Raw genomic sequence first — 26872 nt, 5'->3', positions numbered from 1 at the left:
GTGGTGAATCAGCATGTTTCCACTGCTTTGACTGATGTTTTGTCTCAGGGGTATAGTAGTGGACCCAAGTTTCATCTGTAGTCACAAACCGGTGCAAAAAATCGTGTTGGTTGCAGTGAAAACAGGCCAGACTTTGTTCGGACATTTCCAATCTGGTGCGTTTATTGCCCAATGTCAAGAGCCGCGGCACCCATCTTGTGGATAATTTTTTCATACCCAATTCTTTGGTTAAAATATAATATACCCATTTAGAAGACATCCCTACAGCTTCAACAATCTCCCACACTTTCAGTCGATGATCCTCCATGACCATTTTATGCACTTTTGCGATAAATTCTCGGGTCGTAACACTTTTTTGTCCGTCCACTACGCGGATCATCATCCAAGCTCTCCCAACCAAATTTAAACTCGCTGGTCCACTTGGCAATAGTTGAAAATGAAGGAGCAGAGTCCCCTCAGTGTGTTCTGAAAGTCGGCATGAATTTCCTTTGCTTTCATACCTTTCTTTACAAAGTACACTGTTCGAATCTCAATTTTTTCCATTGTCACAAATCACTACGCGAGAACAACAACAAAGAGTCGTCACTACCACACTCCTGCAGCTAGAGCACTGATGTACACGTGTTCACTCACAAAGGATGTGTGATTATTGCGCGGGAACCTCGTTGCTCTAGCACCGACATCTTGCGGTGATTCCAAGAACTTTTCAAACTGTCCTCGTAGTTGTTCCCTTATCACTTGATATATAGAATCTGTTGGGCCTTTTCCTGCTTGTGGTTTTACTACGTGTTCTATTTCTTACTTATTTACTTACTTACTTGCTTATTTCCATAGTTGATCCTCTTGATTCTTGCAGTGCTGAGTTTTTTCCACAGAGGTCAACTGACTCTGTCGTGAGCCAATTCCCTTGCTCTCCTCCATATGACCATGATTATATCGTATTAATGCATCCCTGAATTCATTACACCAAGTAATGGGATGCAGCTGGAACAGACTGCAGATTTTAAATATTTTGGGGCTATAGTGCAGCAAGATGGCAGAGTAGATCTCAAGATTACTACTTGATCCTTAGCCACAGGGCACCTCTTGAATGCGTTCAGGAGGAGCTTTCTCAATAATTCTAATATATCTAAGCTGATGGAGCTCCAGGTTTACAAACCAGTATTTCTTCCTATCTTGCTCTGTGCCTATGAAACCTGGGTGCTGGACCACAGAACATCAAAGTAAGAGGCATCAGAAATAAGATTCTTAGCAAAGTTTTAGGCAAAACTAGAAGGGATAGAATAGGATATCAGACCATAAGATTCAATCTTTAAGTCTCACTTTTACTGGAGAGAGCTGAGCAAATCCAGCTATGATGGTTTTGACATGTCCTTTCTTCTATCATCTGTATAAACCATTCACCTGTTTGTATCATATCTTGCATTTATCTGGCTTTCTTCTAATTGTACACTTGTACATTGTACAATGGTACATTTTAAAGGACAAGATTGAAGATATCTTAAGATCTATATTGGTGTCATGGCCGATGTCAACTGAAAAGCCTCAAAGATTTATCCACGATATTACACCACAGTGGCATATTTAAATGTGTTGATGTATCTATTACACTTCAATAGCCCTTGCCAAGCTGAAATGATTTGTAATATATGAAGCCATCTCTTTTCTGTTTTGACTTTAAAAAAGTTGTTTCTTTTTCATGTATAATACTATTACCCTATAGGGCCTATGTTTCTTTTTTCAGGTAGTTTATAAATTTACTACTCAAAATTAGTTTTGTCAGACTGAAGAACATAAATAGTAAAAAACATTGAGATGAAATGACACAGGCTGATGGGCACCCATACTTTGATAGCATAGAGAAGTCTAGGTGGTAGCGCCACCTGCAACTTTATTCTTTCTTGCATTGGTCTGTACAGCGTGACCAAGTACATTAATTCATTTGTCATCTTGCAGCGAGCAACAATTGCTACACTCTACTAAGCTATAGGCCCCTTTGTTCCTGTTGAAACAGTTGTTGTGCTTCATTGTCTCCACACCTTCTCAGTGGACACAAGAATGGTACTGATGGATGGTAGCCAGAACCGTGAATTCCTCAATTTTCACTTCACGATCAAGGAAAGAGAGAGCATGCTCCACCACTGCAGATTTTTCTGGTTAAATGAGACCATAATGATGCTTATATTCTTTCAGCCTGGTTTTAATGCTACATTTAGTGGTCCCAATATAAACCTTCCCACACAAACAGGGAATATGGTACTTGCCTGCAATGTAGAGAGGCTCCAGAGGTCTTAAGCTGAGCTTAACTCCTGGGATATTGTCTTTGTTGTTATAAAGATGGTCTTGATATTGTGATGCCTTAAAACTGTACCATTTCTCCCATTAATAACTGGAATGCATGGATATAAAGCCTTTCTCTCAATTATCTCTTCCTATTTCTCATTGGATTGTTCTTAAAATACCCCTTTGTCACTGATGTTATGGCAGTAAGGATCCGGTTCTCAAGAGCCCTGTTGATTTCATTTTTGCTATATCCATTAACTTGTACATATTTTATTAAGGTTAGCCCCATAATGAGTGTGGCTGTTTGGCTCCCTGAGGAACTAGAGGCAAGCTTATTGGGGTTGAGAAGAAATACTGGGTGTTTTGAAAAGAATATACGTATTTTAAATGCATATACAGTATTTATAAAACTCTAAGACATAAAACTGGCACACATATTTATGAATATCTCAAGTTTAGATTACAGATGTTCAATATGTCCTCCACCAGTGACATGAACAATATCACATCGATACTCAAATTCTTAAAATACTCCTTCGTCACTGATGTTATGGCAGTAAGGATCTGGTTCTTCAACTCTTCTAGGTTCTGTGGTAGTGGTGGTGTATAAACATTGCCCTTAACAAAACTCCACAGAAAAAAGACACAGGGCATCAAATCCAGTGACCGTGGAGCCCAGCTGAGAAGTGCTAAGTCGCCAGCTTCTTGACGACCAATCCAATGGCTTGGTAGAGTGTCATTCAGATTTTCACGCACTTAGCATCTCCAGTGAGGGTGTGTCCCATCTTGTTGAAAAAGGAAGTGACCTTGTGCAGCCTCGGAAATGACCAGTTTTGTAACACAGCAAGATACTGCTGAATGTTAACTGTGTTTCCATCAAAGAAGAATGGGCCGTAAAGAGATGAGTGGGATATTGCAACAAACACACTGATTTTGGGCGAATCTCGTACATGTTCAGCATATGCATGTGGGTTCTGTAGTTCCCATATTCTAATGTTGTGTTTGTTTACCTGCCCACTAATATGGAAAGGTTGCTTCAACACTGAACACGATGCATTTTATGAAAGTGTTATCGTTGTCAATAGCATTATGAATCTCGTCTCAAAATGCCACACGTTTGCATTTGTCATTAAGATGCAGAGCCTTTAACAGCTTTAATTTGCACAGCTTCATAACCAACTGACGTCTCCAAACATGCCAAATTGTTGTTGTAGGCAATTCTGAATCCCGACTGGCACAACAAGTTGATTTTGTAGTACTGCATTGGAAAGCGGTTTGAATTTGTGCGATAGTTTCTTCAGAAACACGAGGGCGGTGAGGACTCTTTCCTGTGTCTACAAACTGTCAATACCATCAGCGAATGTTCCATCCATTCAGAGGATCAATTTGGTACCTTAACCTGAAATGTCTTTGCACTGTAATCACGGAATTACACTTTGCAATCTCAAGAACACAAGATGATTTCTACTGTGGAGTAACCATTTTACATCAAAGTGAAACGTGATGGCAACCAAGCAAAACAGAAGACAACTGACATCTAGCAGCAATGAATATAATCTAGATAATGTATTCGTTCTTCCAATAACTGAGCCTTGGCTCAGCATTCAGAGTTTTGACAAAATAACTTTTTGTATTAAGTATATTCTTTTTGAAAGACCCTGTATTTATAATAACAGGAATTTATGAAGAGAGAGTTTGTCAATGAAAACTGCAGTTTACCAATGTAAGGAATTTGTATTTTTTCCTTTTGGGTTGACATATTTTTGTCATCTCCACATTTCTGTTGCTCCTCTACTCACACTGACATCACTGGGCTTATTCTTTCTGCATGTTCCTATCCTTGTTCCTGATTTTCTGTCTCTGATGTCTATTCTTACCATTCAGAACAATTACCTCATTCTTTCAGGAACTTCCTGAGTTCAACTGGGACAGCAAGCTACAGGGTCTAGTGTTAGGCTCCTACTTCTATGGATATATCACAACGCAGATACTTGGTGGGTGGTTGGCAGCACGTGTTGGGGGAAACAGATTGTTTGGACTTGGCATAGGTGTCACATCTATGCTAACACTTCTCACACCGCTCTTAGTGAGAGTCAATGTCTATTGGTTCATTGCCATCCGAGTAATTGAGGGCATCTTTGAGGTATGGTATTTTCTACTCTTCTTTTGATTGTTTTTGGAGTTGTCATCATTATCATCATCAACATCATCAAAGTTGTCATCTTGTGATATCAAACTTTCATTTTTTTTCAGTCTGCTCTATGTTGCACCAACGCAGACAGGTCTTATGGTGATGATGGGATAGGAAAGGGCTAGAAGTGGGAAGGAAGTGACTGTGGCCTTAATTAAGGCTGGTGTGAAAATGGGAAATCATAGAAAACCATCTTCAGGGCTGTCAACAGTGGGGTTCGAACCCACTATATCCCGAATGCAAGTTGATTCATGACTTCAAATGCAATTTCCTAACAATGAGAATTAATATCCCTGAATATAAGCACTCGTGATATGGATTCAAATATTTTCAAATCCAGGCACCAACTTTGGCATACAGTACTCACCGATGAGATAATGGCTAATAGTATGAGAAATGAAACTGCTTCTCTGACGAAATGATGTAATACTGTATATATTGAGTTGCTGATTAGTAGTGGTGAGCTGCAAGATGTCTCAGAGATGTTGGTCGCTAATGTTGTCTCTGTACCTCAATTTGTTTATCTTCATCAACAAGAATGTTTTATCACAAATATATGTAGAACCAAAGCGGCTTAACATTTTATGAGCTTGACAAGTTCTGAAACTCCATTTTGTTGAGCTGTTTGAAAATTCGAATAATCACAAATTGGGAATTTAATTACTGTGTTGATGGGGGTGAAAGTTCTTTATGAGGTTCACTGTAAGTACCTAGGCATAGTCTAAGGAAAAATTTTCATTGGGTTTTTTGCCTAAACGGGATTGCAAATAAAGGGTACAAATCTCTAAGACTCCAGCTAGAGTATGGTTCCACAGTATGGGAACCTCACCAGTATTATTTGAATCGAGAAGTGAAAAAAATCCAAAGAAAAGCAGCTCGATTTGTTCTTGATGATTTCTGACAAAATAGTAGCATTACAAAATGTTGCAAAGTTTGGGCTGGGTAGACTTAGGAGGAAGGAGACGAGCTGCTCTTCTAAGTGGTATGTTTCAAGCTGCCAGTGGAGAGATGTCATGGAATGACATTAGTAGATGAATAACTTTGAGTGGTATTTATAAAAGTAGGAAAGATCACAACATGACAATAAAGTTGGAATTCAAGAGGACAAAAATTAGGGTAAAATAATAATAGGTTGTAGCAGAGGACTCAGCTGGGCACCCGTTGAGGCTAGCCCCGTGCAGCCGGTCTGGCATGACGTACATGTGGGCAGCTCACCCAACAAGCTTACGTCATAGTAAAGCGAGAGAGTGAGCACACTTTGCAGGAAAGTGAGGAAGCATTGACGTTCAATTACGAAGCTCTCTTCTACTACTCACCAAAGTGCTCGTTGGGATACATTATTTAGAATAAAACTCTATAATCGCAACAGAAAACATGACCTTTTCAAGATTTCCCTGTTTGATTTATACTGCACTCGATATAAACAGTCAGTTTTATTTTCTTATATTCGTATATTTTCATTTAAATAAAACAGACACATTATAATATTTGTGTTACCATTTACAAAGGTACAGTGTTTAAGTGTACAAGCTACAATTTGCAATTCCTTGCATGGGAATGACAGTAGTTTCATTTTTTTTTAAAAGTAGTAAAATTCCTATTATTCATTAAGCAAAAATTAATATGATTACATAATGCAAGAATTATTTTGCAAGTGCTATAGTGCAGTGTGACTTTCCCTGTTCACCAAATTTCTGAAAACAGTATTTGAAATTTAACAGGGGCCCAGTGATAATAGCTAGCCACGAAATGGCGAGAGGGAGTTTTATCATGAGTGAGGACATAGATACTTACTATCCAAGATTAAAGTACAACAACAACAACAACAACAACAACAACAACAACAACAACAACAACAACAACAACAACAACAACAACAACAACAACAACAACAACAAAAACAACAACAACAACAACAACAACAACAACAACAACATATCTACCAGGTAGATATACAGTATGCCTTCAAATAAGTAACCTCATTGATATTATTCCCGGTAAGCAGATTGGATTGTTGGTGAGTTTATCAGATAATTTAAACCCAAATAACCACAAGCAACAGCTTAAATACATTTTATATGAAAACTGTTTCTATAGCACCTCATAAAATATAATGGTGAAAATTGTAATTCATTATGTACATTATGAAAATATTTCAGGTTGTAGGCCTAACTCTTTATTGTATCCAGTCAAGATACATAAACTGCAATGAACATAAATAACTTTTTTCTTATAATATAAATTGAAAATGAGGTGGATTTCTGTCCTCTTTCTTTCATTATTTTCTGCGTCCATTTCCAACTTGGGTATCACAGCAGTGATCGAGAGTGACTGGGAGAACTTCACCCATGCTTCACGGGCTGTAACATAGCCGCAACGTCACTGTGGTTGAATAGCATACACTGCGCTCATCACCTGCCAGCCCGTCCAATTACAGTGCTGGGCACCCACGGGACGGAATGTCCAGCGTGAGCACCTCTGGGTTATAGGAAGGGGAGTTACAGATTGGAATAATTTATCAAGGGTGATCTTCAATAAATTTCCAGATTCTTTGAAATTGAGGGGTTGCCGGCAAGAACCCCACTAGTCAGAAAATCACAATTATGGGAAAATGAGAAAAACTGCATATCTTCGTCCCATAAAAAGCTAATGTTCTTTTTGTTTTGTCTAAATACTCTGTAGGCATTAGGGATGTTATCAGAACTCATTGAGTGATACCAAATTATATTCTCTGGACGTGAAGAAGAAAAATATATTGGACTAGTGGGTTTTTTGCAGAATTCAGTACAACACCACTAAGATAATGCCTAATAATATTATATTTATATACCATATAAATGATTATTTATTAAATAAAGAGGAGGAAAATGTGATATACAGCATAAAATGACAACTCAAAACATTAATCTTCCCATCCATCACTATTGTTATCGTTGTCTATTCCATAGTCACAACTGGTTGTAGGTACATCCACTGATGCAGCTGTGCCAAAGAGGCTCGAGTAGTTCTCTTTGCTTGCAGGATTTGCAAAGTATTCAACAAGTTTTAATATGTCCTTAGCCTTCGCAGGTTTCACTGCAGGAGGGGATGGGAAAGCTCCTGGAAATTTGATTGTGTCAGGAGTTTTGAACTTCAGATCTGTGATGATGTGACGGCTCCAAGGACCAGTAGCAGCGATTGGGAATTAAAAGTGCGGGGGCAAAAAATATATAGCCAACAAACAGTACCCGGGTTTGTGGGATATAACAGAGGATGGGGGAAGGGGGTATATAGGTGTATATATATTTTTAAAAAGGCCACAAAATGGTAAGTTTGTTATGCTTTCTCAGCAAATTTTGCCACAGAAGTAAAAATTGTCAGTTTACGAACTTAAATGCGGTAATGATAGTTTTTTGTTGAGATTTTGATTCTATACTATACAATAAAATGTTCGCCAAAGGAACAATATTACACATTTATTAAAATTAAAACAAAATACGGTGTGATTATACAATTAAAACAATTTAGTGTTTGACTATACAATCAAAAACTAACTGACAATAACGAGACTGCCAGACTGACGAATGCACACTGTAAGGTAGTATTTGCTGTGGCGCCATACAAATCAATTAGCCGGAACGAAGGACATTTTGTGCTTATTTTCGATAATAATTTTGGTAATGATTAAATAATATAAAGAAAATAATTATTTGATAAGACAACAGGGCTTGTACAAATGGCTTTTTAAAATAATTCCTACAATTCCTAGTTTCAGCTAAAATGGAATAAAAATGTAATATTTTCTGCAAAAAGTTGATGATGACGAAGATGCTTGTTGTTTAAAGCAGCCTAACATCTAAGGTCATCGACCCTATCTAAAAAGTAGGGGGGCGACTGGACCCCCTCGTCCCCCTAATCGCCGCTACTACCAAGGACCACGGTACGTTTGTCGCAATTATACAGCTTTATGTTTGAAGTCACACTGCATAGATCGAACACCCTGAAGCCTGAATGCTGGCTTTGGCTTTTTTTACAAACAAATTGTCAGTTGTTTTTTAAATCCTTGAAATCATGGTGGGTTAATGTCTCCAAACCAAACGGAGATGGACGCCTTCATAATCCTATCATCCCAATCTTCAGGAACTTCGGCAATGGTAGTTTTCCTGTGTTGAGCAGAAACAAGTGAAAAGTCCTGGTCGTTTGGTAGGTAGCTATGATCACGAACTGGAAAAAAGTATGTAAACCTTTTAAAAGTTTGAGAATGTGAACTGCACAGAAGAGGAAGTAAACCATTGTTTTATTTTTGTTTTACCCAGGACAGCTGTCACTTATTAAAACCAGCTCATCTGTTAACTCGGAGTGTGGGATGCTATTTATGAAATGTAGCAGCCTTGAGATAACGTTATTGGACCACTTGTGTCCATATTAACGTAAAACCTTGGAGAACAGGAGTACAACCTAGAGGAATGCGGGCAGTTTTGAACAAAAGTGTAGGTTATCAGTGGTTTATCGGAAGTTGAGCAGAGCGCTCTCACAGCAGCTGCCTGAAGCACCACTGAGTAGTGGTGTTCTCGCTAGCAACAGTCCAGACTTGTGGGGTTTTTGCCGAATCACCGTATGTTTAGAGGCTAATACAGTACGACTTGAGGTGTTTTTGACAGAATCAGTTGTGTAATCACGTGCGTAATGCTGAACACTACAAGATGGCACCTATAACTCGTTTTTCAATTTTTTTGGCTAGTGGGGTTCTTGCTGGCAACCCCTCAGTTATTTAAGAAAGGACTAGGAGAGCAACAGATAGGGACTCTGCCACCTGGACAACTGCCCTAAATGCAGATTAGTGGTGACTGAAATATTTGAGAAATAATTCCTTCAGGTTCAGGCTGTTTCAAAGAGAGATAAGTTCCAGCTGAATGTTTGAATGTCTATTTTGATATCAGAGGAGAATGGAGTTGAATATATTTTGATATCTGCATTCAGCTAAGAAAAGTCATCAAAATGCCGATCAAATTCTGATATCATATGCGACATGACTTCAGTGTGCAACGCTGGTGACAGAATTTCAGGTTGCAATGTATGAATTTTTGATAATGTGGGGAAGTTGCAACTAAGACTTCAACCTGATAGTTTTTCAATTTTTATGACTTTACTTCTGAATAAGGTCTCAATGAACATTCTCATATTGCTGGAATGTTTTTCCTAACATTCCGAAACATTGTAATATTTAAAAATTCAAAACAGTCCACTGCTACTAGCACTGTACTATGTACTTTTGTCAACTCTATTAATCATCAGCCAATGGCTGATATTGTTCTTATTCACAATAATACCAAGAATTGTTATTTAATTTTCCTTTAGACTGCTCCTATTTTAAGTGTGTTAATATTAAATCTTAATAATTATATTTCAATTATAAATCAGGTGCATGATTTAACCTTGAGGAGATTCAGTGACTGAAGATGCCTTCAATGAAAGGTGAAACATGTTTCACATTTCATAAGGTAATAACGATCAAATCCTAATTGTATAAGACTATAATATATTGAATAGGTGGTTAAATAATAAATTAATTAGCATCCAACAAGTATAATCTGGTGAAGTGTACAATATCATTGTTATGTAGCTGCATCTCTTACAAATACAGTTTTGTATAGAATAACTTCACAGAAGTGTAGAGTAGAGCAACATCACTCTCCTTCTTTTGCAGTTTAACATTCACCAGCCTGAATCTTCATGAAAGTCTGCATTGTGACCTTTACTCTGCAAAAACATTGCTATTTCCCTCCAAAGGTTAAAGAATTGTTATAAAAATTTCCCCAGATAAGTTACCTGACTTCTGAATTGTACAACACGTCTTTGCCGGGCTGAGTGGCTCAGATGGTTGGGGCGCTGGCCTTCTGACCCCAACTTTGAAGGTTCGATCCTGGCTCAGTCTGATGGTATTTGAAGGTGCTCAAATACATCAGCCTCGTGTTGGTAGATTTATGGCACCTTAGTGTCTCTGAAAACAGTAAAAGTTGTTTCTGTGTTATAATTCCAATATAAAATTGTCCGTTATTGGAAAATATAAATATTCCAGCTAACTCATTCTTGATTACAAGCATTTCATCCCAGTGTGCCAATTTGGACTCATCAGTTGGTAACTAGCACACCTACCCAAATGCATCGCACTAACACATCGAAGGTTTTCAGCGACGGAAGGTTGGGAAAGGGCTAGGGTTGGGAAGGTAGTGGCCATGGCATTAACCCAATCACATCATTTGATGACCCTAGCTCACAAAAGTTATTCGTGGCATATGAATCCAATGATGAGCATGGTGTGGCGATGCACTGCTGTATACCAATACATGTAGTTCAGTTACTAACTCACAGATGCCACTTGTATGCATTCTGAGGTGAAGTTTAGACAGGTGGTTTTGGTTATTTTCAGCGCTCCACGTTATCACACACTTCTGAACCAAGAGATGAAAGAATCTTTGTTCATATTATTTTGCTCACATCAGTTGCAATCATGGAGTCAAGCAGATGTGTTGGTGTTGATGAAGATGGAATACGAAAGTTAATAAATAGTGTTTTAGAGAGTGATTATGAAGACTGTGATGTTTGTGGCGATGAAATAGACCCTGAAAGTCTTAGTTCGAGTTCCAGTGATGCATGTAGTAATGTGATGACTCGGAACGTGATACAAATGATGACGGTGGGCAAGTCTACGGCGAGACCACGTGACTTCCCGAGAGGCCGTAGTTTTGTGTAGGCTGTGGATATGTCATTGAAAATCTACGTGCTTTTAACTCCTAAAGGGTTAAGACCCCTCAGTGTTCCCTTGTGGTGCCGACTTAATCGTGGCCCACATCCTCACACTGTGTGCTGTAGTGCAGGATTTAAATGGGTTTTCTCAGTGAACTGCTACGGTATTTAAATAGGATGCAAATGGGTTAATTTAGATACAGTATGGCTAGTGCATATAGTGGAGGTCACTGTGTAGGCTACTTGGAGTCACAGGCAGTGCCAATGCACTATGTGAGACTGGGTCGCTTTTAACAAAATTTGATTCCTGCTAGGCCATTAGATGTAAATTTGTCATGGAATATATTTTGAATATTATAGGTAATATCTTCCACGCACTGTGGAAGAGGACAATAAGGTCCTCAAAACATGTATGGTATATTAGGTGAAAATAAATAATTAATGAAATAACTCTTAAGTACTGACAAGGCCTATTATAAAACTCAAATGTGTATTTATTGGAGAGGAGATTGTAGTCAATACTGACTGTTATAAAATCAACCACAATGTTTAAGTTATTAGTTCTCATTGTTGTTTGAGTCATCAGTCCATAGACTGGTTTGATGCAGCTCTCCAAGCCACCCTATCCTGTGCTAACCTATTCATTTCTATGTAACTATTACATCCTACATCTTCTCTAATCTGCTTTTCATACCTTGGTCTACCTCTACCGTTCTTACCACCTACACTACCTTCAAAAACCAACTGAACAAGTTCTGGGTGTCTTAAGATATGTCCTATCATTCTATCTCTTCTTCTCGTCAAATTTAGCCAAATCGATCTCCTCTCACCAATTCGATTCAGTATCTCTTCATTCGTGATTCGATCTATCCATCTCATCTTCAGCATTATTCTGTAACACCACATTTCAAAAGCTTCTATTCTCTTTCTTTCTGAGCTAGTTATCGTCCATGTTTCACTTCCATACAATGCCATGCTCTACACGAAAGTCTTCAAAAACATCTTTCTAGTTCCTATATCAATGTTTTGAAGTGAGCAAATTTCTTTTCTTACGAAAGCTCTTCCTTGCTTGTGCTAATCTGCATTTTATGTCCTCCTTACTTCTGCCATCGTTAGTTATTTTACTACCCAAGTAACAATATTCATCTACTTCCTTTAAGACTGTTTCCTAATCTAATATTTCCTACATCACCTGCCTTCGTTCGACTGCACTCCATTACTTTTGTTTTGGACTTATTTATTTTCATCTTGTACTCCTTACCCAAGACTTCATCCATACCATTCAGCAACTTCTCGAGATCTTCTGCACTCTCAGATAAAATAACAATATCATCGGCAAATCTCAAGAAAATGATTTTCCATTCTCAAAAATCAACTTTTTGTAAATTTGTAGCTTGATGGTTTTGTTACTTCCTGTAATGACCTTTCACTGGCAGTGATTACCTTCTGTTGAAATACTCAATTTTTTTCCAAGATAAGCTGCACTGCTGAAACAACTAATCAGTCTTAATATGAACTGTGCTTTGAAGAAAAATTTCTTTCAATTACAATCCTTCAATACTGATGCTCTCTCATTACAAATTAAATGTAATACACAATCTCCTCTAAATGCATATTTGTTGAAAAGGGGCATCTAAATATGAAAAATGTCTTGGTCAAAAGGGTGAATCTTTTACACTGACAAATATGGTAACTGAAGATGAAAAGTAAAGCTGAGCAGACTCTGTGGCTCAGGCAGCAGTGCGCTGGCCTCTCACCACTTGGTTCTGTGGTTCAAATCCTGGTCACTATATGAGATCTGTGCTGGACAAAGCAGAGGCGGGACAGGTTTTTCTCCAGGTACTCCTGTTTTCCCTGTCATCTTTTATTCCAGCGACACTCTCCACTATCATTTCATTTCATCTGTCAGTCATTAATCATTGCCCAAGAGGAGTGTGACAGGCTTCAGAGGCCGGCACAATTCCTGTCCTTGCCACTAGATGGGGGCTTCATTCATTCCATTCCTGAACCGGTTGAATGACTGGAAACTGGCTGTGGATTTTTTCTTGTTCTTTAAAGAAATATTTGCCACATCACGAATCATTACTTTTCTTGACATGCAGTATCAACTCCTTGGCAGAATGGTCGGCATTGAGGTCTTTGGTCCAGAGGATCCCGGGTTTGATTCCTGGCCAGGTCGGGATGTTAATTGCATCTAATTAATCCTTCTGGCTTGGGGACTGGGTTTTTGTGTTTGTTCCAACACTCTCCTCTTCATATTGAGACAACACACCATACCACACTACCAACCACCACAGAAACACAAAATAGTGAATACATCCCTCCACATATTGTTGGTGTCAGAAAAGGCATCCGGTCATACAACAGGGTCAAAACCACATGTGTGACACAGTATGCACGCGTGACCCCACAGATGTGGGAATAGCAGTATAAAATCTTTATGTTTTGTATGCGACATGATTAACTCAGACATGCTTGCTGACACAGATTCAAGTTCTCAAACACAACCACTTAATCAGGATAGAAATCAATACAAGGGAGAACTGTAATACCAAAAAAACTTATGAATGTCAGTTACTTCCAACATTCAGCAATTTATTATTGATTTTTCTTTTTACTACTTGTTTAACATCACACAAACACATTGAAGGTTTTCAACAATGGATGGATGGAAAAGGTCTAGGATTGAGAAGGTACTGGCCATGGCCTTAATTTAGATACAGTATGGAAAATTATCTTCAGGGCTGTCAATGGTGGGATACATACCCACTATCTCCTGAATGCAAGCTCATAGTTGTGTGACCCTAACTGCATGGCCAACTCTCACTCAGTGTGTATTTTTGAATTACTGGGAATTGTTGTCATATTTGCTGAGACAGTCGGCCATAAGATAACCACACAATAGCCCAATGGGATGTTGGCTAATGAGCTAGCCTGGCCCATGCAGCTATAAGCGCAGGTAGGTGAGGAAGCCAGGAGGAAAGCTGTTGAAGTGGATAACTTGTTGCAACACCTTACTTTGCATTCTGCAGCATGCTTGTAGACGAATATAATTTAAAATAACTATGCTTTATGTTAATATGTGGGTTTGGTGTCCTCATTCAGATCAGGTTGTAGATTTCTGGTCTTCATGCCATGTAGTATTTTGGCCCACTATTGCTTATGTCATCCCTTCAGTCTCTTTCCAGCAACTTACAATGTGTAGCCTTTATTGCATCTCTGTTGTTCTTATTGTTGTTGTTATTATTATTGTTCTTTCTTCGTTATGTCCAACTAAGGAGCGTGATTGAACTTATTTAACTGATGTCATTGCCTTTTTCTTCTCCCAAAATCTCTTCATTTTCTCGCTGTGGTTTTCTTGTGATCTTCTGACCAAGTTTTGTTGGTAGTATTGCTTGGATGATGTTTAAAGTGGCGATCATTGACTAATTATCTGAACTTAGATCTGTCTAACACAATGTCATCTGTGATGCCTATTTCCTGAAGATCTTTTCCTACTTCAAAGAGCCAATTGATTTTTTTACTTTCATTGATATGGCTAGGTTCAGAATTTTTTGGTCAATCTCTGATTACTCATTCTGAGAATATGTCCATGAAATTTTAAACGTCTTTTCCTAAATGCGTCTGAGATTTTCTCTGAGTGTTGGTACAGGTCATGAGATTTCCTTATCATCCAAATTCCCCCTGTACAGACTGGTCCAAAACTTTTCCTTAAGATTTTTCTTTCTTGCTTATCTACATTTTTAATTAATGATCTACCCTCAATGATCAGTGTTTCAGATGCATATAGTGCTTCAGGCTTCATTACAGTGTTATAATGTCTTAATTTTGCATTTGGGGATATAGATTTTTTAAATATATATGTTCCAAGTGAGTCTGCATGCTCTTTGTAGGTTAGAAACCCTTTCTTTGTTTGCTTCACGACTGAGTCCTGAAGGTTGGATGACTTCTCCCAGGTATTTGAATTTAGACACTAGAGATATTTTGCCATAATGGGTTTTCATTGGTTGTACCTCTAGGTACCGAAGGGATCCTTCCATGTAGTGAGTTTTCTGATATGAGATCTGGAGTCCTGTTCTGGATGCAATTTCATGGAGTTTTTCAATAATAATGCTTTATTAACAGTAATACCGTTTTGTACACACAATAGAGAAAACTAAACAATACAAAACACATTAAAAAGAAAGTTCAGTGGAGTATAAGCAGAAAAAGCTGTACAGATATATACACGGATTATATTACAAGTAAGCACAGGAAAGAAACAGTCAATTCTGGAGATTGTGTAGGTGTTTTCTAAATTTTGACAATAAATATATCAATATCCACTTTGTTTAGAAATCTTAACATTTGTTCAATTGGCCCAATGAATGCATAGTTAGTTCTATGCCAATTTGTAGACAATGTATTCTTAAAACTTGTGTGTCTGTCTGGTACATGTAGGTTAATTTTTTCAAGGAGTTGTGTGCAACTCAACAAGGAGTGAAGCAATTTAAAAATGAAAAGTGTATCCAGGAATTCACAGCGTTGTGACAGACTATCCAGATTTAAAGACAGTTGTACAATTACAGTTGTCAAAATGTTCATATGAGAATCCTGCTCTAAATTACTATATAAGAAGAAATTTTTGTTGTACTGAATCTAATCTATGGATAGAGTTCTGATGAGAAGGGTCCCACACAGGTATACAGTATTCTGGTATAGGGCATACCATAGATACATACAGCAATCATCAGGTAGCTAAGTTTGAAAATTCTCTCAAATATCTAGTAATGCAACCCAGTCTTTGTAATGAATTCTTACTGTTACCATGTTTTTGTGTATCACAGAGGTGAAAGAAGGTGTGGGCATGAATGGGTCTATCAAAGACAATCAGAAGATTGATGTAAAACTTTAAAATTATGGTTATATTTCTTTTTCAGAAATCTTTTCTTTTTTCAGAAATAAGACTTTACAAAATTCAGTTACAAAGGATCGTAAGCTAGGATAACACTTATAAAATCAATGACTACAACCTTGAGCTCGAAACTCACTAATTATACATTCTCCAATGAGCGCTATGGCTCCTTTCAAAAAGAGTCAAGGAGACAACCCTCCCACTTTCTTTAACAAAGTATTCAAAATATGTAATATTTCAAGAGAACCTTTTGCACTACAAAATCATCTACGAGTCTAGGAGACTATTCTCTGCACATTACACCATTACAGCCTTCCAAAGGCATCCTTCAATATTTACATTCATACCCAAAGCATCTTCGCTCTATAAAATTTGCATTTTCAACAAAATGTCCAGGCCTATCAGAGGAACAACATACTTTTTACAATTCTAGCAGTATTTGCTGTCTTAGATGCACAATCATCTAACATATTTACACAAAATGAAATAGAATTTCACGGGGCTATCGAATAACCAATCTACCAGGCCTTTGTGGGGAAGAAAAAATCAACAGGTTCAAGTTACTTGCCCAAACATCAAAATGATGTGGAGGCGGATACTTGCACTACTTGAAATTTGCAAGTAAAATATTAAAACCCTATTTGGGCTTCTGGCCTGAAGTTACAGAGGTGACTAGATGGAGAAAATTTAAGTTACAAAAGCTACAGGCAGAAAACGGTTACAAAAATTGAAGTTACATTATTAGGTTTTGGAACCTTCCCCTCGAGCTAGCAGTCAAAGACTGTTACTTTATTAAGCCAGGATTGCCATTACTTAGATTTGATGGACATCTTGATGAGGAAAGCGGCAACCCCCGTCTCCCCTCACAGCTACATACTAGAATGGAGCAATGAATAAGCCAACCTGGTCGAAAAATGTGCCAGCTTTTATACCCGAGAGGAAGGATCCAAAAAGACTCTGGGCTAAAGCCCGAGACACCTCCTATTTCCACTGGGTATACAAAAAATTTCCTATTGGTCAATATTTGAAGTTGGTGGACCGAGATAGAAGTGTTGGAAATTTTAACATACCAAAAACAAAGAATAATCAGCTCAGTTTAGGAAACCTCAGAAAACAAAATTACTTAACTATTTTAATAGTTCATCTTCCCACCAGAGGGCATAACATAGATTGTGGTAGAGTCATCTGTAGAGATAAGTCCAAACAGTTGGAATTTATCTTGTTAGAAAACTTTTAAGTTGAATTTTACAGACAGAAATTTTCTTGTTAAAGTTCATTTAGAAGAAAAATTAAGTCAAAACATATCTTGAAGTTTTCCTGAAGCCGTAGAAGTCTGGGATGTAAGGTTCAAGTTTGACGGCAAGAGCGGCCGCCGCTGCCGATACCAGGGTGAGGTCCTTTGGACCCCCGAGTACCCTCAGATACATCTCTCCCACTACCTTGAGAGGGGTAGGCATGGTGATGGTTGCCACAGACCAGATATAGAGATACTGCTCCAAGATGGGTCGGCGGTTGAGTTACTGCACCACAGCCCTCGCTGGAAAGGATGGTATTCCAGTACACCGTTATGCAGGAGACTGGGCCAGAGCTGATTGGGCCCTTACCCCATGCCGACATCCCTCGCCAGATGTTGAGACATGGCCCCAGATGACAGAGAGAGAAAGGTCCCGCTCACCAAAAGAGTGACTGGCGTTAAGAAATCCAAAATGATACATGGTCCATGAAATCTAGGGGGAAGCTTGCCTGCAGGTATGAAATTCTTAACTATGATCTGATCTCCGACCTTTAAATTGGTGGGCCTCCGTCCACGATCATATCTCTCTGTAACCTTTTTATGAGAAGCCTTAAGATTATATTGAGCCTTCCTCCACAAGTCTCTGATATTATCAGGATCTATTGTCTCTGGCAATATGTCACTGAGTGATCAAAGATTAGAAAGCGGCGTATTGGAACAAACTTGAACAGGAGAGAGGCAGGAGTGAACTTGTGGGACTCATGAACAGCCAAATTTAAAGCAAAAGATAACCAATATAGAGAAGTATCCCACCTGGAATGATCTTCATGATGGAAGGCTATCAAAGCTGATCGAAGATTACGATTGACCCGTTCAGCCAGAGATGGTTGAGGGTAATCATCTGAAGTTGTTACATGGGATATGGATAGATCAAAACAGAATTTTTGGAATAAGTTATAGGTGAAAGCCTTCGCATTATCAGAAACAATATAATGACAGGCAGTAGAAGAAGCAGAGATAGTATTAAGGCAAGAAATGGTAGACTGAGCGGTAGCCAGCTTAGTTGGAAATAACCATGAAAATCTAGTGAAGCCGTCTACACATTTGAGAATAAATTTATTCCCGTTCCCCATCGATTGAGGGAAGGGTCCGACGTAGTCTGTCTCATGAGATGACAATAGACCTAGCTTAGTATATAAGGTGGGCTTACTAATCAAGCAAGATTTACAAGCTTTAACCATTTCTCTAATTCTGCCATCCATACACTTCCAAATAAACATTTCTCTGATCTTCTCTCGAGTTTTGAAGATGCCTAAATTCTCACCTAATGGGGTCTCATGATAGTATTTGAAGATCATAGGCACAAGCACAGCTGGAACAACTACTTTCATCTTCTGATCGTGCCTCGAAGGGCAACACAAAACCATGTTCCTCAACACGTACGGGATGACATGTTCCCCAGAAGAAAGTGTTTGCATTATAGGAGTCAGCAGTGGATGTTCTCGTTGATATTTCTCGATATCATGAAATAACAAAGGGGCATCAGTGAGAATAGCACTGACACTACAAGGTATTGACATGGCAGGAGGAGAACTATCCTCCTGTTCGCTGGTCTCAACATCATTAGAAAACATATGACTTAGTCCATCTGCGACAATATTTTTAGATCCTCGAATGTATTGCATGTTGAATTGGAAGGAAGAAATTCTGATAGTCCAACGGGCGATACATCCTGTACTATGAGGCCTAGCTAATATCCAAATTAAAGCTTAATTACCTGTCTCTAATTCAAATTTGACATGCTCCAGATAGAGGCAGAACTTCTCCAAGGCAAACAGGACTGCCAAACCTAATTCATAAATGGAATACTTGGTTTCTCGAGCCAATAAAGCCCTAGACGCATATGTGATGTGTCGCCTTCCGAGTTCTGTTCCTTGAAGAAGGACAGCAGCAAGAGTAGATGAAGAGGCATTTGTCTGGACTATGAATTTCTTAGAGAAATCAGGCATGGCTAATAGAGGGGCATTAAAAAGAGCCAATTTAAGATCTTCAAATGCAGCTTGCTGCGACGGTCCCCATTCGAATTTGACATCTTTGCTACGAAGTAGGTTCAGGGGCGCCGCCCTATTGGCGAAGTTAGGAATAAATTTCCTGGAGAAATTCACCATGCCTATGAACCTAGCGATTCCCTTAATGTCCTTGGGAGGCTTGAAGTCGCGAATAGCCTGCATTCTGGAATGGTCTATAGAAACACCATCGGGTGACACAGTATGCCCTAAGAACGACATGGAAGGCTTAGCAAAATCTACCTTAGATAATTTGACTGTCAACCCAGCCTTACAAAGTCAATTGAGGACTTCCTTCAGGTGATCTAAGTGCTCTTCGAAGGTCTCCAAAAACACGACATCATCCAGATAATGATAAAAGTAATCAAACTTGATGGCGGAGAAGACCCTATCCAGCAGTCTAGTAAGGACAGCTGTGCCCGTGGGGAGCCTGAAAGGCACACGGTTGTATTCATACAAATTCCAATCAGTGGCGAAAGCCGTCAAGTGTTTGGATTCTTCTGCCAGATGTATCTGATTACATGCCTGGTTAAGATCTAAGATGGTAAAGAACTTAGCCTTGTGAAACCGTGAGAAACAAGAGTGAAGATCAGGAAGGGGCACAGATTATAGCACAATCTTACAGTTCAAAGCCCTGTAATCAATCACAGGCCTGAAACCACCTTGGGGTTTCAGTACAAGAAAAATGGGCGATGAATACACCAACTTGGAAGGTCAAATAATACCATCCCTTAACATCTGCTCAATGATTTCCTTAAGAGCCTTAGCTCAATCTTATATTCAATATATTCAATAAGGTCAGTGACCCCAAGGGTTTCTGAAAATACATCAGGAAAAGATTGGTGCAACCTTCTAAAGCTTTCAGTCTGGTCCTCAGGTAGATGCCTAACATCTAACGACATCTCACTGTGGGTAGGCCAAATAGATGCAAATGACACAAAAAACATTTCAAAAGAGGAATATTACTGTTAATAGCAAACTTGAATGTGCATGACTTGCTCTAAAGATCGAGCACAAGACCCGAATGAGACATAAAATCGGTCCCCAATATTACAGGGCAGGACAATTGTTTAGCTACAAATAACTTAATTTTCCAAGTAAATTTTGAAATGCAAACTTTAGACAAAGGAAGCCTAAAATTTCCAATGCTGATGAGTTTGCCGAAATACATGTACTTGAAGAGAAATGATAGTCTGGAAATTTACAACAAGATTTGAATTTAGAATACCACTCTTTGGAAATAATGGAACTCATGCTTCCTGAATCTAATAATTACTTAAATTTTACTCACATTTTTCAGAAATGGCACAAATCCTGGGGTCTCTGCAGCAATTCTAAGGCATTCCCTAGGGCCTTCAATTAATGAATTAGAGGAAGTCTCTTCCTTGAAAGATTCGTTCCCTGATTTCACGGGGGGCTGAGCCTCGGGCAGGTGAACATTGTGACTCAGCCAAGGACACTAGTCATTTCCTATCACTTGGGTTCGTGGAGGTAGCAGCGGAAGTTGAACAAAATGGTGTGCTGTTAATTGAAGTGCAGTTCTTAGCAGGATGGGAAAATGATCCACACTTGAAACAACCTTGGAACGGACCAGCTCTGATCCTAGTTCCACTAGATTTTACCAAGGGGCATTTGTTTCTAAGATGTTCCATCGATCCACATGCAAAATACTTGCGTGTGGGAAATGTTCGGCGAGGTGGTGGCCGAGAAGTGTTAGATGACGGAGGGGGCTCCCTGGCGACTCCTTACTCCTTCGGCTGACACTGCCATTGCCTCTAATTCCGAGATGGTTTGGGGCCGAGAGGTGAAACATAGGTAACGACCTATAGGGCGGAGAGATTCCTTCTACTATACTTTGGACTATTTGATCTTCTGGAAAATGAAGAGCAAATACACTCATATTATTCCAGAAGATCAAATTGTCCAAAGTATAGTAGAAGGAATCTCTCCACCCTGAATAAAGTTGGGAAGGTTCTTGTCCAACATCTGTACTCTGAAATAGTACTTCTCATTTAAAGATGACATAGCTCTAGCTGGAATGAAGTTAGCCAGAAGATGGGCATAGAAGTCTTCTATTGAAGATCTATCAGCTATTGCTTTTATTGTTTTGTCCAAGAGGACACCTACAATTTAGGGGTAGATTATTTGAAGAATTTTGGAGTGGGAGAGAGCAAATACTAAAGCATGGTCTTGAAACTCGACTAAGAATCTTTGAAATGAAATTACCTCATTAGTCGAATTAATGGAGCATTTGGAGATGCCCTTATGCAACATGGCTAAGGGGTGGGGCAAGCTGCTGAAACCAGGTGATGTAATGGGGGATGTCATTGAAGGTTGAGAAGGTTCAAACACTGCATTGCTCGTAAAGAATTGTGAAAGTTTTCTTAGTTGATCAGACACTATATCCAATAGGGCAGATGTTAATTGAGTAGCCACAGATTTTCTACTCTCAATAGCCTTACAAGAGTCCTCTTCCTCAGCTAATTTTACCATAGGAACCTGGTCGCTTTTAGGAGTAGTGGCCCCGGGTCCCTAGCCTTATTATAATAATGAAACAATCTAGCTTGAACCCTTTTAAGTTGATTAGCCATGGGATCAATGACTTCAAAAAAACTAACCACAGAAGCTAGCTTGATAGTACTATCAGTGATCGTGGACAGAGCCTCATCAATGTCCTTCTCCCCAAATACCGGGATACAAATAGGAAGTTCTAAGGATTCCTTAAGTTTGGCAATATCTGTCACAACTGTGCCATCAGATTGGAACTTCCTAATTAGAAGTTCATAAATCAATTCCTCCTTGCACAAGTACCCGGATGCAAGGTCTTCATGAGGACCAGACATAGTGATAAAAATCTGACGAATTTTGAAAATTTCCAGCAACCAAGAAAATTTCAATAATTCGATGCTGATTTCTGTTAGTAGCTGTCAAATGGGGCTTTATCGAGACCCACTCAACCACGCTCTGCTACCACTTGTTACCATGTTTTTGTGGAGGTGTGGGCATGAATGGGTCTATCAAAGACAATCAGAAGATAGATGTAAAACTTTAAAATTATGGTTATATTTCTTTTTTCTGCTATCTTTTTTTTCAGAAATAAGACTTTACAAAATTCAGTTACAAAGGTTCATAAGCTAGGACAACACTTATAAAATCAAATGACAACAACCTTGAGCTTGGAGCTCATTAATTATACATTCTCCAATGAGCACTATGGTTCCTTTCCACTTTCTTTTACAGAGTATTCAAAATATACAATGTTTCAAGAGCACCTTTTGCTCTACAAAATTATCTAGGAGTCTAGGAGATGATTCTCCACACATTACACCATTACAGCCTTCCAAAAGCATCCTTCAACATTTACATTAATACCCAGAGCGTCTTCGCTCTATGAAATTTGTATTATCATCAAAATGTTGAGGCCTATCAGAGGCATAACCTACTTTTTACGGTTCCAACAGTATTTAATGTCTAAGATGCACAACTGTCTAACATGTTTACACACAATGAAATAGAATTTTGCAGGGTTATCGAATACCCAACTAACTGGGCCTTTGTGGGAAGGAAAAAAACAACAGTTTCAAGTTACTGACACAAAAATCAAAATGATGTAAAGGCAGACACTTTGCACTCCTTGATATTTGCAATTAAAAGATTAAAACCCTATTTGGTCTTCTGGCCCGAAGTTACAGAGGCTAAGCCTATACTACTGAGGTGACTAGAATTTGGGGCTACTGTTTCTTCTAGAAGTTCCCAGAATTCTTCCACCTTTTCTGGGGATTTTTTAGTTGTAATTATTTGTAGGTGCATTAGCATGATTAGTGAACAGCTTTGTCTCCTGATTTGATTGCTAGCACTGAAATATTTTCAGAGGGAGATGTGAAACTCATAACTGAACTTATGATATTCTTTCTTGCTGCAAACCCAGTGCCAAATTGCAGTGGTGTGTTAAAGGACTGGAATTGCTGGTTTACTTTTGTATATTCTGTAGTTGCCTGATTCAAAGTGATTTTCATCCATATACCTGGTATCTTGAAGCGCTAAATTTTGGATATTTAGTCTGTCCAATATATCTGTTAATTGCTTCACTTTGCTAGTTTTGTGAAGTGTATTGTTGTTGATGGTGCCAAATAAATGCTTGCATTTCATACGAAGAGCTTTGGGAAGCTCCAATACATTCCCACGTGATGTTCTCGGTCCCCCAGAATCCAACGACCGAGAAAACGTGGTGCAATCACTAAGCTGACATTTCCATCATGCTAGAAGGTCGAAAGTAATGGGGAGGCCGCCAATTGTCGATGTCAATGTTACAACTGAGGTAATGACTCTTAGAGGTTGCCTCAAGATGGTTTCTTGCAGTTCTAAGTCTTCTGCTTGTCTGCTACCTCTAATATGTGTTTGGTCCGCAAGAGCTATTTTATTTCGCTCAAATCCGCTGGCAAGCCCCCCTATCCACCACCAGGGATGCGCCACGTGGGAGTATCACCTCTTCCCTTGCTATGACAGCATAGTAGGTTCATGGTGTTATTATTATTATTATTACTATTATTATTTTGCGAATCTGTTACTTCAGATAAATAGAATCAACATATTCTATTTATGGATGTGTGGTAAAATCAGAGTCAGAACGTAATTGTGTAAATGTAATCAAATTACTTGTAGAGAACATTTTTTAGTAATTTTTATTTGTAATTGTTACTTTTCACAAAATGCATTTTTTATTTGTAATTTAGTTCTTGAAATAAAACTGTGTTCATTACATCCTTGTAAACATTGTATTTTAGGAACAGATCTACATCACATCGAGTATGTAACTACATTGGAGCCCTTGCACTCGCAATGCGTCCGCCAAGGGTATACAACTGGCATTTATTCACTAAATCACAGCTTGTTGTGGTTACTGTCTAAGATTTAGATATTTGTTTACTATTACTTCGAGAGTTTGCATGTGGTCAATAATAGAACCAGGAAAAGCATGGAACAGCAAAGTTTTGAAGGAATCTCTATTTGCTTATTTGAATAAACACACTAATTTGGAAAAATCAGGTCTGGTCAGGGATGGGATAGATTATACTGTACAGTCAGTGACTCAACGCTGACTGTTGAGCGATAGTAAATAATCTAGCTGCATAAAAGAGCCAATTGCTTTGGGCAAATGAGCCCCCTTCAGGAGGTGCTGGTCCCACATTGGAGGAAATGCCACTGAAGTCCAGCATGCAGAATCTCTACTCCAGGTTAGGGGAGGCTGCAGAAGGCATTTGTTCTCCAGGTTAGGAGTGAGTTCAGTTAAACCTGGCAGGAGGTAATGCCCTCAGTGACAGTCATAACAACATGTTGGTTGAGGTAATCTATCATCATATCAGTGGCCATGTCTTCATGGAATTGTTATCATGTACAGCATTCCTCCTAAGTGCTGAGCGCTGCTCTCACCCGAGTTATGTGAGAAATGTGCAAGGGCTACCTGCTCAAGCATGGAGCAGGCCCAGGAAGCTAGTCCAACTGTGGTTTGTACACTGAGCATCGAAACATTTACTGGTCACCATCAGAAGTTAGCCAAAATATTGAAGGACAAATGTCGTGTACGTCCAAGAGACAAAGAGGAATGGGTCAAAAGCAAAAGAAAAGGGGGGATGGCACCAAGGTAATCTATCATGGGACTGTTACAGTGAGAAATTGTATGGCAGTTGGTGTGAGTTATAAACTATCTAACAATACCACAAATGTCACCAGGGTACCTGACCAGCTGATGTCCATCAAGATTAAAACAGAACCATTCAATGTCCATCTTGTCCCCATTTATGCATTCCAGGCTGAGTGCATAGACAATGAAAAAGAAAAGGAGAGTCTTGATATCCATATGCGGACATTCGTCTCAGATGAATCTATCTTCATTGGAGGAGATTTGAATGGCCAGGCTGCGGCTGAGAGAGATGTATATGTACGATGCCACAGATATCATGGGCTTGGTATTCCAGATGATGATGGATGTCACATACTAGACTATTGTGAGTCCCATGACCTGGCTGAGGCCAACATATTCTTCAAATAAATACTGACTTATTACACCAGTGGTGGCCACATAACTCAGATTGACTATTTATTAATCAGATGTCAAGAATGGAAGATAGTAACCATTACCAAAGTGATTCCATATGATAGTGTCACCTTTCCTTGTATTAGGCCTACAAATGGGCTAGAAGAAACAGACCCATGCCTTCCAGAACTGGACCCAAGCAAATCCGATGGTAGAAAGCTGCACTGTCCAATTTCATTGTGAATCCAAATCAAACTGTGGAAGATCAATGGAAAGATGCTGTCAACCAGATACACCAGGCTATCTCCAATATTTTTAGGAAAACAATGACCGGGAGGAAATTCATCGATAAGCATATAATGGTGGGCTGAAGAAGTGCAACATGCAATCAGGGAAGAAAAGGTAGCCTTCAAGACCTGGTGGAGCACACGTCTTGAAGTGGAACTTCATCAATGCTCAGAGACCAGTAGCTATTGCAAAAGATTGCCACTACCAAGACTTGTACAGTCAACTGGATGAGCCAGAATGATCAACCATTATCTATCTCACCCAATTCCATAACTGTTCAAGTCAGGATATAGGGCATGTCATGCATGTTAAGGGATAAGACAAAACCATTCTACAAGAACCACTAGCCATCCTTGAATGAGGGTCAGATTACTCTGCTGGTGCCTGCAAGGGAGAATTTTCCTGCTCTCCTATACCAAGCCCTGAGCCCACTCCCGGACTTGCACCTTTAATATTACACCAGAGGATGTTATGGAAACCTTCAAGAAAATGAATAATGAGAAGGCCACTGGCCCCAGTGATATACCATCTGAAATTTGGAAGATCCTTGGTGAGCCGAGTATTAGACAGTAGACTTATAAGTATTGTTATCATATCTTCCAATCAATGCGGCTTTCGAGAGGATGTAGTATGATTGTTGCAATCCATGCTGCATGCTTGTTAACAGAAAGGCACAGAGAAAAGCAGAAGGCATTGCATTTGGCATTTTTGGATTTGTAAAGTACTTTTGATAGTGTTTCTCATCAACTCATCTGGCATGCTCTCCATTGCCATGGAGTACCATAGGTATTTTTGAGCTGGGTCCAATTACTCTACCATGATGTCTTAGTGTGGTGCAGCCTCCAGCCAGGATTTCACCTCCTTTCAACATCACAGTCAGCATTCAGCAACGGTCAGCACTGTCACTGCTTTTATTCATCATTTATATGGATACATGATTGCTGACATACAGGCACCACCTCACTGGTCTTTGCTATATGCAGACAATGTGATGCTCTTGCAGCAGACCTGCCTCATGCTCAAACACCAGATGCAGAATTGGAAGGACAGACTGGCTGAAAATGGACTAAGGCTCAAAATCCAAAATCCAAATATCTGTAATGTGGCCCCCAAACCGATGGCAGCATCTACAACCATGACTTGAAGAAAACCACAC

The 26872-nt window shown here is 39.1% G+C and overlaps 1 protein-coding gene across 3 annotated transcripts in view; it reads left to right on the top strand.

Annotated features, from left to right (window-relative positions):
* Positions 1-26872, top strand: part of LOC136864969 (vesicular glutamate transporter 1) — a 209119-nt gene that overhangs the window by 46108 nt on the left and 136139 nt on the right. For 2 of the 3 annotated variants that reach the window (XM_067142378.2, XM_068226484.1), the window contains exon 3: positions 4190-4426. The exons of the other annotated variant lie outside the window; for it this stretch is intronic. In XM_067142378.2, the coding sequence (XP_066998479.2) occupies positions 4190-4426 (237 nt within the window). The remainder of the gene's footprint in view (positions 1-4189; positions 4427-26872) is intronic. 3 annotated transcript variants of the gene reach the window in all.

The sequence above is a fragment of the Anabrus simplex genome, chromosome 2 (genome assembly GCF_040414725.1).
Source record: "Anabrus simplex isolate iqAnaSimp1 chromosome 2, ASM4041472v1, whole genome shotgun sequence".
NCBI classification, from domain to species: Eukaryota; Metazoa; Arthropoda; class Insecta; order Orthoptera; family Tettigoniidae; genus Anabrus; species Anabrus simplex.
This window is presented reverse-complemented; position numbering and strand designations above follow the sequence as displayed.